The 16741-nt window shown below is 39.8% G+C and overlaps 1 protein-coding gene across 4 annotated transcripts in view; it reads left to right on the forward strand.

The window, feature by feature from the left end:
- Positions 1-16741, forward strand: part of Scn1a (sodium voltage-gated channel alpha subunit 1) — a 116603-nt gene that overhangs the window by 27291 nt on the left and 72571 nt on the right. For all 4 annotated transcript variants that reach the window (XM_057755181.1, XM_057755183.1, XM_057755182.1 and 1 more), the window contains exon 2: positions 15224-15536. In XM_057755181.1, coding sequence (XP_057611164.1) covers positions 15273-15536 — 264 coding nt within the window. In that variant the 5' untranslated portion in view covers positions 15224-15272. The remainder of the gene's footprint in view (positions 1-15223; positions 15537-16741) is intronic.

Below are 16741 nucleotides of genomic sequence, written 5' to 3' on the forward strand. Positions count from 1 at the left end.
ACGTGACTAGCAAGCCAGAAAGCTTTAGCAGCCAGGTTCTGAGTTGAGTTGGGAGAACCCTTATGAGGATCCTGCTAAAGCTAGAAACCAGGTTTCTCTAATGATTCTTTAACTTAGGTTAGAAACTGAAATAACCTTCCTATTTCATTCACAATTTCTCTAAACTGAATCTTTTCTCCTTTTGTGTTAATTTTATTTTCGCAAAGAATCATCTCCATTCTTTTATTAATTCTATATATTGCTTTTAATTTTCTCTTTAATTTCCACCCTGATTATTAGCCTTTCTTGTTGGGGGATAGGGTCTGTTCTCATATTTCTCAGTGCTTGATGTGCAATATTATGATATTTGCTTGATATCTCTCTGGTCTTTTATAAGTTCTTTGAAAGTCGAAAAGTAATGTGTTTTGGTCATATTTGACTCCTCCCCCAGCTCTTTAACAGCACTCTGCTACTCCCCTAACTTTGTGTCCATTGTTTTTTGTTGTTGTTGTTGTTGTTGTTTATAACTTTATAAAACTCATTCATGTAAAGTCTACTACAGGAGACTGGTCAATGAACCAGGGGTTGTACTCTTAGGAAAAATTGTTTCTCCCTCTCTGAGCAACTACCAACTGTCAATAACTTCAGAGCTTGGATGGGGTTGTACCCAATTCCTTTCTCCCTGTTGGCAACTGGACCGGTCTTGCATTGATATTGTACATGCGGTCACAACTGCTCTAAGTTCATCTGCCCTGCTGGATGCAGAAGGTCATGCTTTCCTGGAGGCATTCACTACCACAGGCTCTTATGCTATATTCTCTTTCTCGTCCTCTGTGATTCCTGAGCCTTGAGGGTCGGGGGAGTCACAGTAATAAATTCCCTTTAGGCCTGAGCATGCTGCAGTGTCTTCTCTGCGCTTTAGCCAGTGGTGACTCACGGTATAATCACCATCTACTGGAAACAGAGAGAGCTCTCTGATTTTTATTTTATTTTATTTTTTATTTATTTATTTTTTTTGGGGGGGAGGGTTCGAGACAGGATTTCTCTGTGGTTTTGGAGCCTGTCCTGGAACTAGCTCTTGTAGACCAGGCTGGTCTCAAACTCACAGAGATCCGCCTGCCTCTGCCTCCCGAGTGCTGGGATTAAAGGCGTGCGCCACCACCCGCCCAGCATCTGATTTTTAATGTAAACAATCATGGCTAGAAACTTTCCTTCTAGAACTACTTTCTTTCTATACCAAGGATTCTTTTAGGTTATATTTTTTACTTATGAGTGCAGCAATTTTTAAATCCCCTCTCTTGACTCTTTCACTGTCTCACTTGTCACTCAAAAGTATACTTTTCAGAGGCCAGGTCAGAAAAGTCTTAGAAGGACTTTACTTCAAAGGACAACACCCACATATGGCCGATAGGGCAACATATTCCTGTAAATGGAGCTTTGCAGAGGCAGAAATAGGAAGATGCTGGGAACATGCTGGCCGGTCAATCAATCTGACCAAATCAACAAACGACAGGTTTAGTGATAGAAATGTACAAAAAATAGAGACTGATTGAGGAAGAACTGACATACATGCATCTACCTCTTGCCTCCACATGCACACACACAAGAGAGTGTATTGTTTCGTCTCCATGTGATTCTGTATTCTCTGCAGTTTCACGTGCTGTTGATTTCCAAGTTTATTCCCCTGTGATCGAAGTTGATATAAGAAATTATTTTAATTCTTTTACATTTATTGGTTAAGAGTTGTTTTGCCACATAGCATATTGTCTTTTTAAAGGTGTTTCCAGAGGTTCCCCAGAAAAAATGTGTATCCTATATACATGTATGTTGAATTGAATACTCTGTATATATCTCTTAAGTCCACTTGACATATGATGTAGTTTAACTTTGAAATTCCTTTATTGGTCATCAGTTTGGATAATGTAACTAAAGACAGTTGTCCGATATTGTAATCATCTACCATTATTATAGAGTATATCTGATTATTTTTTTCTCCATTGTGTGTTTGTTTTATGAAGTAGGGGACTCCAAAATTTGGTGCCTATCGACCATTGTTTTTTCGTCTTTTAGTTGAGACAGTGTCTCTATGCCGCCCAGTTTTGGAACTGTTGATCAGAGTGACCTCAAACACACAGAGAATCACCTCTTCATCTGTCTAGTGCTAGGATTACAGGGGTGCGTCTCAGTTGCAATATCTTCTTGATTAATTGTTCCAGTTATTGCTCACTTGGCCTTCTTTATGTTTTCTGACTAATTTGTCTTAAATCTATGTTATCATAGATATAGCACGGCTCCACCAGCTTATTTCCAGCTTTCATTCGCTTGTTAGGTTGTCTAGACTGTCTTCCACCAACTCATTGTCTGACAGTGGCTGGCTTTACCCATAGGGCCTGTTTCTTGGAGACAGTAGTAGGGAAGTATAGGGTCACACATTTTTTTTTTTAATATTTATTTTGTTTTGTTACTGTTTTTTATCTAGGCATCTCTGTGCTCAATCTGTGTTTATTGTTGAGTTCTGGATGTTTACATATAATGTTATTCTTGAGCTATGTTTATTAATTCCTATAAGTTTCTTTGTTGTTTCTTTTTTAGTTGGTTAAATGATTATTTTTTTCTAGCATTAGGGATTTGCTGATTCCATCATATTCTTTTTCTCTTTGATTAAATCAGTTTTTCCCATTGGCTTGTTTGTTTGTTTTTTATTTCATTATTTCTACCATTTTTTAAATTTTTTTCAAAAATCTTAATTTTCCCTCTGAATCTTTCTTTCATGTCACTGATTTTTCATCTATATCCCTGATATTCTCATTAGTTTTGCTGACTTTTTCTTCTGGGTTGCTGCCTTTCCTCTCCAAATACTAATTGAATTTATCTTCTTGTTTGCATCCTCTTAGAGGTCACTGAGCTAATAAACTTGTCAAATTTTGATCTAGATGCTTACCTGTTTTAATATATGTTTTGACTAGTTGAGGAAGTATGGCCTTTTGGGACAGTCTTATTGCCTTTTGTTTCTCTTGGTCACATTTCTGTGCTTCTATGCTGCGATTTTTATACCTATTGGTGTTAACACATCTCTTGCAGTTGTATTTGAGGATTGCATGTTGAATATTTCAGTCATTTTTCTTTTCCCTATTCCTTTTTTGTTTCTGTTTTGAGATATTATCTCATGAAGAGGCCCCAGCTGGCCTCAAACTGGTTTAGCTAAGTTTAAACTTGAACTCTTAATCTTCCTGCCTCTGTGCCCTCAGTTCTACAATTATAGTTCCAGTCCACAGCACAGCTCCGAGCAGGCTAGGGTTCACTGCACATTTCAGAGCAGGGTATGATCCACTGTGCAGTGCCAAGCAGGTTAGGATTCATCACACAGTGCCAACAAGCAGGTTACTCTGGAGGTTTTGGTCACCAGTTCCAAGCAGAGGGAAGAAAGCAAAATACTATAACAATACCAACACTATTGCATTCAAGATACAGACATACTCATTATTTAGGGTAAATGAGGATGCAGTAAATGAAAGAGAAAAGGAAGGAGGGACAGAAAAAGGAGTAGAGAAGAGGCGTGAGGTTAACAAGAGAAAAGGAAAAAAAGAGTATAGACGAGTGCTATGAAGATGAGCAGGAAAGGGTAAGAAGTTAGAAAAAGTAAAAATGAAAAAAAAAATTCCAAGTTAAAATAATACAAGGTAAACTCAAAATACTGCAAAAAATCTAGCAGGCAGGAAAGAGGAAACACTGAGGTAAAAAAGAAGTAAAAATCAAGGAAAAGACGATTGTCCAATTAAGAAAAATATGCGTGAATAAAATTACGTAAATATATGAGAATAAGAAACATATCTTAAAAATGCTATAAAAGTTCTACTAACAACCTAATAAATGAAAAATATGAAAGCTGGGAATCGCGTGGGTTAAAAAGAAAAGAGGCAGGTAACATATTGTGTAGTAGGAGACCACTTGTTCATTCCCAAAATAGTCACTCAGATACTATATTATTTCCAGTACTGTTTGGTCACTACCTTAAGCATATTTCTGGCTAACTCTTATGTCCTAAAACAAACTCATCTCCATTAATCTGTGTATTGCCGCGTGGTTATGGCTTACTGGGTAAAGATCTAGTGCATCTGTCCCCGGTAGTGGCTGCGTGGCTTCTCTCTGACTCTGCCTACTCTTTTTATACACTCTAGCTACATTCTGTTAAGCCATTGGCCAAAAGCAGTTTCTCGATTCATTAACCAATAAAAGCAACACATATACAGAAAGAGTTTGCATACCATTATAGGAATGGATTCCTTCTAGGTCCTAGCAAATTGGAGATCACCAGTTACATGATCAGCTAGTGTGAGGATCATAGTCCTTTAATCTGCAGATTATTGTCTTGACTGTAGTTGTGTTACTGAGTCTGTGTTGGAGAAATATGTGTTGTCTGCCAAAGTTGTTTTAATTTGGTAGTTTCCCTTCTTGGTGTACCAGAGACCGTAGCTTTTCAGTCTGTGTGCTGGGAGGTTCCATTCACCCTACTGAGACAACCCAGATTATATCCCCTGAGGTGGCCAATGTCCTCGCAATGAGAGAATTGTCTCCCAGGTGGATTGCGAATGTGCTAAGTAACCAAAGAAGAGAACTCTAGATAGGCGGAGGGCCTATCTTCATACTTTCAAGAACTTCTGATTTCATCAATCAGCCTATTGATTAGCTATAGTTCTATAGGTGGTTGATAGAACCTTAGTTCTCGGGCCCTTAAAGCAATGGGGCAGAGAAGAGACTCAAGCTGCTGATCTATCTACTGGCCTCAGACTCAGTTATCAAATTCCAAGTTTCCTCTCAGTGAATGAGATATGTTCCCAGTGACTAACAGCAGGGCTATCTTTCCCTATGTATTTCCTGCCCAAATTGAGCTTTCTGCCAACTGCACCCCCCAACTCCTTCCTGGGCTTTTTTTGTTATTCTAGGACTATGGCGGGCCAAGTTGAGGTTCCCTGATTTCTGGTTATTCCCTGCTGTCATGTTCCTGGATTCTCCGGATTCTGTTGTTTTCATCACTTGAAAAAATATTTTACTTACTGAGAGTGTTGTATATGAGCACTGTGTCTGCATAACTTCTCTTTTTCTTGTCATTCCTCCAACTCCTCCTGGGTTGTGTCCTCCTACACGCTGCTCCCCAAATTCATGACCTTGTATTCTTAACTCAGTTTTTAAAAATAAATTTCAAAATCTTGCCTGGCCCGCACTCTGGGTCCTGCAGAGTGACTCGATAGGAACTTTCTCTGCCACAAACCTGTGCAAAGGAGGAGTCACTGAGCCGGTTTGAGCCTTAGAAGTGCTGTGAGACTGTCCTTGGGACCAGCGCCCAAGTCTCTTCCCTCTTAACTTTTGAAATGGCTTCTGCTTTTTTCCTCCTCACCATGAAGCCATGCAGGTAGAGCTATTTGGTTTATGTCTTACTGGTCTGTCACCGCTCCTCCTTCAACTTTTCTTTGGAATGGCGTCTGTTTTCCCCCTCTTATTCTGACACGTCTCTATCTCTCCACACGTGTTTTCCTTATCTGTTAAATTGAGCCTGGAGAAGGTCTGATCCTTGTTGAAGGGCAGGGCTGCTAATCAGAGGCATTCATCGCTGTAATGCCCAGAGCAGAGAAAAATCTGCCTTTCTTGTGTGGAATAACAACCCTTCCATATGGAAAAAACATTCCAAATAGAGATATGAACCCACAAACTCACTGTGAACATTTTGCCCCTTAGAATCATCTCCTTCCTCTCCACAAATGCATAGTATCTTTCTCTTTATTGAGTCAATAATGAGAATTACTTACTCTCCAAAGAAAATTATTCTCTTAGAAATATCAAACTGAAATAAATTCCATTCTTTTACTAGGTTATTATATTTTCTCCATCATTTATGAAAACAAATGGCACTGCTCATAGCATTTTTTATAATCTACACATGAAATAAAGCATAGCAGCAGCTTCACTCATAAAGACTTCGTATTTCAAGCGAAATTGTGGAGTAAATTACTTTTCTCTACCTCTGCCACATCAAGCTCTCTGTCCTCACTCTGATTTTAAGTGGCTCTTCCTGTGCACATTTACAGCACCAACATGATCTCATAGGATGCATACAGAATGTTGAAACTGTTCACTGCCATGAAGCAGATGAACGTATCTATCAATTCACATAGGTACTTATTTGAAAAGACCAGTAAAAATGTGCTCTTTTAAAAAAACAAAATCTAAACTGTGACAACATTTTATTAAGTATAGCCTGCAGGTTACACATTAGCCCTCACACTTGCTCACCCTACTGCTTTTTCTCATTTGACTTACCTCTCATTTCTTTTTCCCCAAACTCATCTTTTTAAGAAAGCATTCCCTGGCCCATGATAATCCTATAAGAAAAGAACCACTAAAATCAGTTTAACTCATTCCCTTCCTTTTCTGTGCCATTCTCTTCCTCGTCCTACCAAAACCAAACCAAACACACAAAATTCTCTCACATCCTCAATCAGATCAGCCCACATTAGTCCTGAGCCATGGTGATGCACAGAGCACAGCCCCCACTTTGTGATGGTTTGAACAAGATGTGTCTTCCACACTCTCGAGCTTTTGAGTACTTGATTCCCACATGGTGACCTCTGCTTAGGGAGGCTTGGCACGTCTGGCATTCCAGGAGAAAGTATGTCTCTAGGATTGGGCTTTGAGGTTTTGAAAAATCATACATCATTCCCAGTTCACTCTCTCTCTGATTCCTACTTGTGGTTCAAGATGTGAGTTCTTAGTTGCTTCTTCTTCTGCCATGTTCTCATTCCACCATCATGGACCCTAATCCTCTGGAACCCGGAACTAAAACAAACTCTTTGTTCTGTTAAGTTTCCTTGGCTGTGGTGTTTGATCACAGCAACAGAAAACTAACTAACTCACCTCTCAAAGGGAGAAAGAGATCCTTATTGACTTTGGAGCCAAATTTGAATGGCCATGGCTTACACAATAGGGCACGAGGTTATACCCATTCCATGTTCTAATGCGGAAGTACTTTCACTAAGTTGTGTAATAGCAATGCAAAGGGAAGTTATTAACAAGACAACTTTAAAATGCATTGGTGGATGATCAAAGAAGCAGACCATAGCCAGGTAGACAGGCCTCACTTAATATCTGATGGCAACCTTCTTAGCCCTGCTTGGTCATAGTGGTTCGTTAAGTTGATATGTTATACAAGGTTTTTTTTTTTTTAGTTTATTTATTAAGATATTAGGACTGATACAGAGATAGACAAGGAATAGCTTTTTAGGTGATGGAGGAAGGTCATTTGTCAATAAACAAACTGCCTTGGCCCATTTGATAGGCCATCACTTAGGTGGGTGGAGTAGACAGAATAGAATGCTGGGAGGAAGAGGAAGTGAGCTCAGATGCAGGGCAGCTCCTCTGAGAGACAGACGCCATGCTCTCCTCTCCAGAGCAGACACGATGAAGCTCCGACCCAGGATGGACGTAGGCTAGAATCTTCCCGGTAAGCACACCTTGGGGTGCTACACACATGAATAGAAATGGGCCAAGCAGTGTTTAAAAGAATACAGTTTGTGTGTCATTATTTTGGGGCATAAGCTAGCCAGGCGACCATGAGCTGGGGCGGCAGGAACACAGCCCACAGCTTCTACTACATTTAGGGATAAAGATAGTCAAAAGGAGCATGTGCATTGACCCACAGATGGACATTACGCTGAGTCTAAGTTGGAGGTCTCTATTGGTTCCCTCCTCTTGGAGCTCAGGGAACTCGATGGAAAATGGGCAGAAAAGATTGTAGGAGTCAGAGGGATGGAGGAAACTAGGAGACCATGACCTAAGAAGGGCTCACGTGGGTTCACCAAGTCCTTCACATGTATGTTATAGCTTTTAGTTTGGTGTTTGGGTGAGGCACTCTTAACAGTGGTAGTTAGTGTATGTCTCTTTTCCTGTTCTTGGGACTCTTTTCCTCCTATTAGGTTGTCTTGTCCAGCCTCGATGAGAGAGTTTTTGCTGTGTCTTTTTGTAGCTTATTTTGTCCGGTTTGGCTGTGGTCTCTTGAAGGCCTGCTCTTTTCTGAAGAGGAAACAGAGGCTGAACAGATCTGCAGGAGAAGAAAGTTGTGTGGGTCTGGGAGGAGTGGAAACTGTAACCAGGCTACCTGGATCAGCAACATTGCAGTCTCTCTGATGTCATTAAAGTTTTGATTAGTCTAGCAGCCTTTGCATACACAGCTTCTTTTTTCAGGAATTTTCTTTCATGGAAATGAGGTAGATATTGAGAAGTAATCAGTCTCTTTAAATCTCTTTGAATTAATTCACAATAATACATGAGCAGCTTATATGTGTTCCAGACTTAAGTGTCTTTTAAAGAGAAAATTATATTAAGCTGTACAATTAATGTGAGTCAAATGAATTTCAAACAATTTAAAGAAATATTTCATAATAGAGTTCTTTCTTCAGATGTAAGAGTACCAGACTTATCAAATAAATAAGAAAGATATTCAGTTAAACTTGAATTTCAAATCACTATCACTGTCTCAATGCCCTGCTATGCCTATACTAAAGGCCAAAAATATATTGTGTATTTCAAAGCCAAACTTAACATTTTATGTATGTATGTATATATATATATATATATATATATATATATATATATATGCAACCTGTTTGAGATTTGAGTCTTTAAAAATTCTTACATTTATTTGTTTGTTTGTTTGGGGTGTGTGTGTGTGTGTGTGTGTGTGTGTGTGTGATGTGTGCAGAGGTCAGAGGACAACTGGTGGAAGTGGGTTCTCTTGTTCACCATTGGGCTCCAGGGCTGCAAATCAGGCTGGCCAGCAAGTGTCCATCTTTACCCTTCCAGCCATCTTGTTAACCTCCTATTAGGATGTCTTAAGTCATTGAGATCATTCATATTCTCACTGACTCACTGACATAAAACCCACCTGGCCTCTTCTAATCTCCAGGCTGGAAGCTGAGTCCCAGCTGAGGAGCTGGTGTTGCAGCATCAGGGACTCATGCTCCTCCCACCCAGGAATCTGTGGAAAGAGCTGCAGTTTCTACCACATAGACGCTTCTAGAATATTTCTGTAGCATCTCCAGATCAACAGCCAATAACACCCCACCAAGCTTAGTAGCTTCAGCAAATGATTGTATTGAGATTAGAATAACAGGAAGGATTTTTGAGATTTAAGTAGAAGAAAAAGTAACTTGGGTGGAGACTTTTGTTGAATGTTATGGTAACATTTAAATTATTTGCAAAGTTTCAACACATGCAATTATGCTATGGCAGGTGTTATTGAGAATATGTTATTGAGAATAACAAAAATGATTTTTTCACAGTTAAAGAATTTTAGAAAACATACTGAATAGAATAAAAGGCATGGATTAAAAACATTATTTCCTGTAAAAGATTTTATTTTGACGATGCCATTTAAAAGTTATTCACCATTCAGTGTTTGAACTAAGGGCCAGAACGTCAAAACAAGTTAGGTCAAAAGAGTGAGGGACAAACACCAAACTTCATGTTGTGGTAGCTGGCATGTCTATGGTGTTGACTTTACTGCACAAAAAAAACCTTTGATATAAGCATTAAAATGTACATTTATTTTAGAAAACTCTATGTAAGATTTCTGAACACAGGTTCTACAATGTTTACTGTTATTTTTGAATGATATAGTAATAATATATGTTACTGCTCTTTGTCCTAGCACACATACAGACCCACAAACACACTGACTTGTGAAGTCAAAAGAGGGTTTCTATGCTTAGGGTCAATGCTGCAATGTTTAACCTCCATTTTCATTCTGGGACTCAAATTTATAACTCTATTAAAGTCAGAAACACCCAAATCCTAAAATGAATCAAAAGCTTGGAGCCTATTTCATAGAGAAGCTTGTAAAGACCATTATCTTATCCAGCAATATTTTTTTCTCCCTGTTCCCTGATGATCTTTAAGATCTTGTCCATGGCATAAATTAGATGAATATTTTCAGAATGTACAAAATTGATTGCACAAATCATGTGTCATATATCAAGACAAAAATAGATTTGGCTCAGTGCCCTAGCTGCTGTGACAGATGTCCTGGCATCTGGTAGTGTGTCCTCTGTACAAAGTTACCAGTCATCCACTGGTGGGTACACAGAAGGCTTAAAACCCCCTGAAGGGTGTCTATAAATCAGAGCAGTATACCACAAAAGAAAGACAGGGTGACTGACTTTAAATTTCAGATTAAGCACTACCAAGTACAATTTTAAATAATAAACTGACTGTAGGTTTATATCATAAATTATTGAGGTCATGAAGAGAAAATTAATATAGTGAATTTTAAAATCAAGAAATTATTTCATCCTTCATGACTTGTTTTCTATAAATTCTTTCTGCGTACTCTCTGCTTAAATGATTTTTCTTTGAACAGGAGTCAGTAGTGTTAGAGATAGAACTGTGTCATAGACTAGAAAATTGCACAGGTTCCAGATATTATATACAGAATCCTTCTCCATCAACTTGCTGCAGCCCACACACTGCTGGTCTGAAGTTCTCCTAACTCGGAGAAATTACTGTGTTCCTTGATCATTCCAATGAGTGCAAGTGTGGACCGCAGAGAGCCATTTGCTAGGGTAGCTGATCTGTGGTTAACACTCCTCTCTTGTTCCTTCTCAGTCTCCTTATGTCTGCTGTGGCACTTTGCTGTTTCTTCCTAGCTGTCCCTGTCTCCTTCATGCATCAGCAATACCTTGGACACATTTGCTTTGGGACAAAACCATTCATAAGAATTATTAGAATAGGAAGGTCATCTTCAAATTAGCTTTATGTGAAAGAGACGTCTACCCCCTACAGAGACTCTGGGGCATTTCATGTGTCACACACACATCTTTCTTGCTATAGCAGCTTATAGATTTCTTTTGAGCCATTTTATATTCTGTGTTGTCCAAGCAATATTCACAAGAAATGAAAAGTGAAAATCACACAAACCTTAATATAACTCCGAGCTCTTAAAATCACAAATGCCTTGATATACAGAAAAGATTGTGCCACAGAGTGCATTTGCTGTCTCCCGGATAAACAGTCTAATTGTGCCATGTGTCCCAGAGGTGCTTTTATACAGACTGGGAACTGGGATTAAAACAACTTCCAACATCTCCTGTTACTATGTGATCTTCCTTTTCCATCTGAGAGGATTATACACAGCAAATCTGCCTTTTGTTTTTGTTTATTTCCATTCTTATTTCATAGCAATAAAGAGAAGAATGCTGACCCTAGCAGAATCCTAAATTCCCGTAGGCTGCTAAGAATAGCTACGTTTCCGGCACCATTGGCAAACATGACTTGCACTGCTGGAGAGAGCAGCAAGTGTGTGACATTTCTACTGCCTATATCTTTGGAGAGTTTATAGTAATAGGGTTTTTCTAATAAAACTGAATTGATACCTCCAATTTCTACAGAAAGTGGAATGGGGACAGGAAAATGGGAGGAAATTGAACTGGATTGTGTTTAAAGCCTTCCTTTAGAAAGTGCACCCTTAATTTCCAGTCGGTAAGCTAGAGCAGCCATGTCAGACTTCCTGTGCCATCAGCCCAGTTCTTTCTCTTTATCTCAGAATCTGCAACATCAACAGTGAAGAACAATGGCATTTCTAGAGAATATCTGTGGCTGTACCACCACTCACCACAATATGGTTGTCTTTGAATATTTTAGTGGAAGACTTCTTTACTAAAACACCTTTTCTTTCAAACTCCTTATGGATACTTTGTGGATTTCACATCATACGTCCCAACCCCATTCATCTCCCCATTCTTTCGTATCCACCCTCTGCCCCTGTAGTCTCCTCCCCAAATAAAATTTAAAAGAAAAGAAAAAAAATCTCATGCTGAATTCTGTAGCGTGGCATAGTGAGTCACACAGTGTAGCCCCTCAGTTCATATATCTTTACTTGCAAGTGAACATTGCAATGAGTCTTTGGTCTGGTTCGAGGTCTCTGGTTTCTTCCGGGTCCTCACTAGGACTCCCCTTGGATATGGTAGTGTGAGTGAGGGAAAGATGTCCTCCCTTCCTTACTCCTCTCCTTCTGTGGCAGGCCAGAGAACTAGCCTCAGGGCATGAGAATGATAAAACATCTTAACTCAAATAATTTGCTTATAATTGGTATCATTAAGTGTTCGTTGCTGTATGTTTGTGTATGTATTCCCATGGGGGAGTGTGTCCATGTGCTTATGCATGTGTGTACTCATGCGTGCATGAACATGTGTGCACAGGGGTGTTTGTGTGTGTGCACAGAGGTGTGTGTGTTCCTGTGCATGGGAGACCAGAAACAGATACCAGATTTCTTTCTCTGCCACTCTCCACTTACTTTTTTTGATGGGGTCTCTCTCTCTCTCTCTCTCTCTCTCTCTCTCTCTCTCTCTCTCTCTCTCTTTCTCTCTCACTGACCCTGAAATTCTTGATTCTGCTACACTGACTGGCCAGGGAGGCCCATGATACTCTCAACTCTGCCTATCCAGCATAAGAATTACAGGAAAGACTACTGCACCCAACTTTTTTCATGGGTACTAGAGATTTGAACTCAGATCCTCATGCCTACATGGCAAACACCTACTAATTGATCTCCTCAGCCTGCTCTTTAGTTTTTGATTCCTGATACAAGCTGATTAGAATTCTTTGAATTTTCCTGAATTGCTGTACAATTGGTAGAGGATCCTGAATTCCAGTTTATGGAGGATCTCTGGTCTGGTTTCTCTATTTGCCTAATGATGCTGTATTCTTCACCCAGAACTGTAGATGGAGCCTTTTATAGTGCAGGGTATCTCAATCGTAGGCAACATTTGTGTCTGGGAGACAAATATTCCAGATTAGTTAAATCTATTTAGCAGTCTAGCCTTTGATCTAGTCTTTGGGCTACACTTGCACAATAGTAAGCATACCGGGTCAAATGTCACTAATCAGTCAGTACTTTTAGACCTAGAAGAGCCTGTTAGATGCCTCTTGATCTTCATTGGATGGATCTTCTTATTCCAGGATCCAGATTAAGGATCCTTTGAGACACCCACTTTGAGACATGCCTTTCTCACAGCAAAGAAACTGAACATAAGGCTGCATGTACACACAATGGCTCATTGAAAGCTTCTGTTTGTTTGGAGTCTATCTGTCTCATTACACTAGCCAGTGAAAGTTTATTACTAAAAACTATATAATGACAAGAATATCATTTCAGGACTTCCACTGGTTGGGAAGACCTGTAGGTTATATTGCAATGCATACAGGCAAATAATTCTCCTCCAACTAAGTGAATAGTTTGGCATCAACCACAACCAAATACTAAGCAATGCCATCTCACCTCATCAAATCTACCTTGACCTTGCTGTGTTTTAAATGTATTGGTAGATGGGCAAGATTAGAGTCTTCTCTGTCTAGGATCTAGTCTTCCAGGTATTCTCTGTTAGACTATGTCATCTGTCTATGAAAAGTTTACTTAATAGGTGGAAGGTGCTAAAATTGATACAAATCCTATCTTCTCCTGTTCATCCACTTAAAAATATATGGTCACAGACCTAAGAGAAATGGGTGCCTGGTTTTTTTCATGTGAACTCTGAGGTCCAAGAAAAAAGCCAGAGGAAATGATTTGACTATAGTGTTCTATCACAGACCTAGACAGCAAAGCGACAACTAACCGTATCTGAGCATGGTGACTTTATGACCTAATGTTCTATCCAAATAAAATTCGTACCAGACAGAGCTCGGGCTCTGGGAAGTTTGGCACAGCTATATGTGTGAAACTTGAGCTCTTATCAAATAGATTTTAAAAGGATACACCTGGGATTTGGCCTTGAGGTCTGACTCTGCGATAAGGTGAAGGCGTAAGTTATAAAAAAATCCCACACCAGTCTGGAATTATGATTAATAGGGTGGTATTTATTTAAAGGGGAAAAAACTTACAGATCACTATCCCAGACAACAGCCCTCTGCGCAATTAGGAAGAAGTCTAGTCGCCGAACCGGAGCAGGAAGTAAAAGAGATCGAGGAGAAAGTAGCCGCTTTTTTAAAGGAAAGAGACCACGCCCCAATGGGCTGGTATCTCGGCGGCTATTGGCTGGAGGAGCGGAGGACCTCCCGCAACAATACGGAGTTGAGTTTCACCCGGGTCCTCAGAATAAGTGCAGAGACTGTAGACTCTGCAAGAGTATCAGAATTGCTTCACTGAGGAAGCCACCTTGTTTTGTGAACTCAGGACCTGCTGCTGTCTCCTGTGCTTATAACTTTCCCTTCAGTTTAGTTCATCTCCATCCCACCCATGCCAGGGCATTTGCCCCAGCTTGGACTGTATTTGTCTATGTGCTCAGGTAGACTCTACCAGGATCATGCAGTTCCCAGATCACAGCTCCACTGGCTCGCATCTCAGGGTAGATACAGGCACGATTAGGACAGCAATGACTATCTGATATGTGACTCTGCTGGACGGCAGCCAGCTCTCACTCGTTTGTCCTCCCTCGTTGGCCTCCAAGGCTGCATCTGAAGCCTTCTCAAAGACAAATTTCTCCTATCCCATCCTTTTGAATGGATTGATCTATTGTCCTATGTTTCTGTGGCCATTAGTATTATCATACAGGTGGGCCTCGGGCTGAACATTCCATCAGTGGCCTGGTGGCAGTTGCCGTAATGTACATATAGCTATACTGAACCAAGTTTTAAACTTCAAAGGGGCTGACTGAGAAGCCAATGATAATGGCACTGGGATTTGATTCTGCTGCATGGACAGGCTTTTTGGTATCCTTGTCTGTTTGGATGCACCTTCATAGACCTGGATGGAGGGGGGAAGGTCTTGGACCTCCCACAGGGCAGGGTACCTTGCCCTCTCTTAGGACTGGAGGGGGAGGAGAGAGGGTGCATGGGAGAGTGGGAGGGAAATGGGAGGAGGGGATGAGGTGGAAATTTTGAATGGTATTATTTATAAAGCAAAAAAAATAAAATGTTTGAATTTTTAAAAAAATATAAAAAATCCTGAGCCTTAAAAGAAAAAAAGAAAAAAGAAATGAATAAACTTACAGCCCAGCTCCTTTATTAGTAAAACACAAGCTCAATTACACTGGTGTGCTTGGCTAAATCTCAACACAGAGAATACATTTGTTTTATTTAGAGATGCCATTTCAATTTGGGGGGAGATTAAATAGTGAGGTCTTCTGGCTCATATTTCTAGATAAGCATTTATAGATACTAACTGCTTTTAATCTTCTTGATGCCTTTGGTTCCTCCTCCTTAGGAATCTCACATGACGAGTAAATCGTAATTAAAATGTGCAGGATGACAAGATGGAGCAAACAGTGCTTGTACCACCAGGACCTGACAGCTTCAACTTCTTCACCAGAGAATCTCTTGCAGCTATTGAAAGGCGCATTGCAGAAGAAAAGGCTAAGAATCCCAAGCCAGACAAAAAAGATGATGACGAAAACGGCCCAAAGCCAAATAGTGACTTGGAAGCAGGGAAGAACCTTCCATTTATCTATGGAGACATTCCTCCAGAGATGGTATCGGAGCCTCTGGAGGACCTGGACCCCTACTATATCAATAAGAAAGTAAGTGTTTTTCTTAGGTATATTTTGCCACTAACTGCATGCCTTGGACTTCTGCAGAAGCATCACATACTGAATTAAATTAGCACAGCTTTAACCATCCTTCTCCTTAAGAAATGAGACCATATTTGTGGGTGTTTTATTCATATTTATGAGGAGAAAGTAAATTATATTATACCATATGGAGTTGCCCCAAATACCCCAAGACAAAAAACAAATCTAAATATAAGTGTAAGTTGTAGGCAACTAATTTAACAAATTAAAAGATTCTCACCGAAGATTACATGTACTAAGCAATTTTATGTATTTTTGTACCTTGAAATCTTGAAGTCACCCTGAGTTACAAAAGACCTCAAAATGTACTGTGTGAATTTCTTATGGAAGAAAGTTTTACAACACAAGAGCTTTCAATTCCTTTGCCATGTTATAAATAATAATCAAGTAACTTTTTGTTTCCATATGTAATATAGTCATACAATATACAAGAGTATTTTGTTGTTTTGTTTTCTTGTTTGTTTTGGGGGGAAATTATTTATTTTGGCTCATGGCTTTCATATATAAGACTGTTGGGGCGTTTTGCAATCAAACCATATCAGTACTCCTTCTAACATATATGGGCTTCCTCTTAACTGTATTATGTCTGCAAAGACACTACCTACAAGCTAAGTCACAGTTTCAGTCTGGCATGAACTCTTGGGAGACACCGTCCAGTCTATTACAGTTGCTAGTACTGAACCCGAGGGGCTGTATAATAACTTCTATTTTATTCATCCACCTGTATTCTAAGCCTATATAGCTTTGTGTGCTAATCATCAAGGCCTTTCTGAGTAATCCTCACAGATGTATATTGTTGTTAACGCTTTCGTTAGTCCTTTGAGTTTGGATCGCATTCACCCTTCCTTCTGCCCTTCCCAGATCCAGTCCCCACACTTCTCCCACTCGACTTTGTGGTCTTTTTTTTAAATTTTAATCCTTCAAGAAAAATGTATATTCCTCTAATATTCATAGTTGTGTGGTCTCCCACTGAAGTGTGGTTGTTATCTTAATAGAAGCTACACTTGTAGAGAAAAATGTCTCCTCATCTTAGCAGTTCACAGTTATCAGCAGCTCCACAGCTAGGGGTGTGCTTGTACATTCAGTCTCCACAATGTGATCTGATCTGGCTTGCACTTGCACGGGTCTTGTGCAAGCTGACCCAACAGCTGCGA

This window comes from Chionomys nivalis, chromosome 22 (assembly GCF_950005125.1).
Source record: "Chionomys nivalis chromosome 22, mChiNiv1.1, whole genome shotgun sequence".
In the NCBI taxonomy this organism is placed as follows: Eukaryota; Metazoa; Chordata; class Mammalia; order Rodentia; family Cricetidae; genus Chionomys; species Chionomys nivalis.